The sequence below is a fragment of the Mesitornis unicolor genome, unplaced genomic scaffold (assembly GCF_000695765.1).
Source record: "Mesitornis unicolor isolate BGI_N332 unplaced genomic scaffold, ASM69576v1 scaffold30372, whole genome shotgun sequence".
NCBI lineage: Eukaryota > Metazoa > Chordata > Aves > Mesitornithiformes > Mesitornithidae > Mesitornis > Mesitornis unicolor.
In genome coordinates, this window is record NW_010171698.1 from 7,368 (window position 1) to 9,699 (window position 2,332).

The window sequence follows — 2,332 nt, forward strand, 5'->3', positions numbered from 1 at the left end:
GGGACATCCCAGTGCCTCCCAGAGCTTCCCAGTACCACCCTAGTTTTCTCCCGGGGATAGCTCAGTGTCTCCCAGAGCTCCCCAGTACCACCCCAGTGCTCCCTGGTGCTGCCCAGCAGCACCCAAGGGAGGAGACCAGAGGCAGGGCTGGTGGTGCAGCTGTTTATTGGGAGGGTCAGAGCTTCTGCCTGGGCCAGAGGCCACCCTAAGGCCCGTAGGTGTAGTCCCGGTCCCCACTCTCCCAGACCACCAGCTCGTTCCGCTGAAACCAGAAGCCGATTTCCCTCTGGGCCGTCTCCACGGAGTCGCTGGCGTGGACCACATTCCTGCACGGGGTCGGGGATGGTACCGTGGCTGTGGGGTCCCACCACCGGCCCCACAGTCACCCTGTGCCTCTACCTGCTGACGTGCATGCTGAAGTCTCCCCGGATGGTGCCCGCTGCCGCTGTCGCAGAGTTTGTATCCCCCACCATGGCCCGTGTGGACTTGACCACATTGTAGCCTTCCCACACCTGTGGGACAGGGAACACCTGAGCCCCACAGACCCCTCTTGGGACCCCTAAACTCCCCCATCCCGGCTCCTTACCATGGCCACCAGCGGCCCTGAGGTCATGTAGGCGAGGAGCTCAGGGTAAAAGGGCTTCTGCCGCAGCTGCTGGTAGTGCTTGTCCAGGAGACCCTGGTCCGCCTGATGGCAGCACAGGGTGACGGTGGGGACACCTGGCTGGTGCCCTACGCTGACAACCCCTGAGCTGTCCGCAGGGTGCAGGGAGCAGGCTCCCCTGGGGGGACGGGTGGCAGCTCGGTGGGGACGGGTACCTGAAGCAGCTTCATGGCCACCAGCTTGAAGCCGCGCCGCTCGAAGCGCTGGATGACATTCCCTACCAGTCTTCGCTGCACCGCGTCCGGCTTCACCAGCACCAGCGTCTTCTCCTGCAGCTCTGGGGGTGCTGTGCGGAGATGGAGGGACCAGCGTCACCACCAGATGTGGGACACAGGTTGTGGCAGTGGGACACCGTGGGTTGCTGCGGGGTGACCCTGTCTCCATCCCTGTCCCCAGTCCTCCTGACTGGGCTGTGCCTCGCAGGCTGGAAGGGTCCAGGAGGGCTGCAAAGCCATGATGGGTGCTGGGGACACATCTATGACTGGGAAACACCCTTCAACTCAGAGTGGGATGGACTGGTTCTGGTTTTGGCACCACACTGCTACATCCTAGTGCCACAGTTACTGGTGCCACCACATGTGCCATTGCTCCTGCCTGGTCTTGAGTGCACAGGCAGTTGGACATCAGCCCTGGCATAAAATGGGTTCCTGGTCACAGCCCTCCATAGGTGAAAAGCAAAAACTCAGCACCATTGGATGGCAGGGTCCAGTGTCACTGTCACCTGTAGCACTATGGGACAAGCAGGTCTGGCATCACTGCCACCTTCACCCCACTGCTGGCCTTCCCGGAGCCACACTGGCTGGAGCAGACAAGACTCCCCCAAGGGATGATGTGTCCAGTCTGCTGCAGGAGCAGGAAAGAGGAGCCAAGCCCAGGCGCTTCTCTGCCAGCCCCAGGCTTTGGGGTCCTGTCCAGGCTGTGAGGGCAGGCTGGCCCTGTGCCAGCGGGGACAGACCCCAGGATTTCATCCACTTTTCTGGGCACTGCTGGAGGTGACCTGGCTTTAGCTGGGTCACACCCCCAAAATGGCATGAGGGTCACCTCATCCCAGCCCTGGGGCCACCAAATCCCTCAGGACCCACAGGACGGTGCTGGGGGAGCCACCAGCTCCAGCCTCTGCCCCATTGCAACACATGGAAGGGACAGGAGACCCTGGCACTCATCCACACCACAAAGAAGTGAAGGACCCAATGAGCCGGACACTCCACCTGGGTGGCTGCCCCTGGGACAGGGCGCTGGGGGACTGGGGGCACTGGGAGGGGATGGGGCAGTGGGTACCAGGAGGACAGGATGGGGGTGGGAGCTCTGAGGGGCAGGACACGCAGGGGTCTGAAGGCAGGATGGGGATGGGGACAGGGTCCCCAGGGGTAGGATAAGGGTGGGGACAGGTTCCCCAGGGGCAGGACAGGGATGGGGATGAGGTCTCCAGAGGCAGAGTAGGAAAGCAACTGAGAGCAGGATGGGGATGAGGACAGGAATCTCTGGGGCAGGACAGGGATGGAGACAGGGTCCCTAGGGGTGGGACAAGGATGGGGACAGGGTGTCAAGGGCCAAGACAGAGAAGGGGTTGAAAGCAGCATGGGGATGGGGACAGGGTCCTCTGGGGCAGAACAGGGATGGGGACAGGGTCCCCAGGGACAGGATGGGGAAGAGGACAGAGGCAGGACG

General features: G+C 62.7%; 1 protein-coding gene across 1 annotated transcript; it reads right to left on the reverse strand.

Moving 5' to 3' along the window:
- Nucleotides 1-167: 167 nt before the first annotated feature.
- On the reverse strand, nt 168-951 carry NME4 (NME/NM23 nucleoside diphosphate kinase 4). The gene is made up of 4 exons (XM_010180116.1): nt 820-951; nt 587-688; nt 400-512; nt 168-326 (listed from the first exon to the last, which is right to left on the reverse strand). Exons 1-4 carry the CDS (start codon nt 832-834, stop codon nt 206-208), a joined length of 351 nt encoding a protein of 116 aa, XP_010178418.1. The 5' UTR covers nt 835-951; the 3' UTR covers nt 168-205.
- Nucleotides 952-2,332: the final 1,381 nt, after the last annotated feature.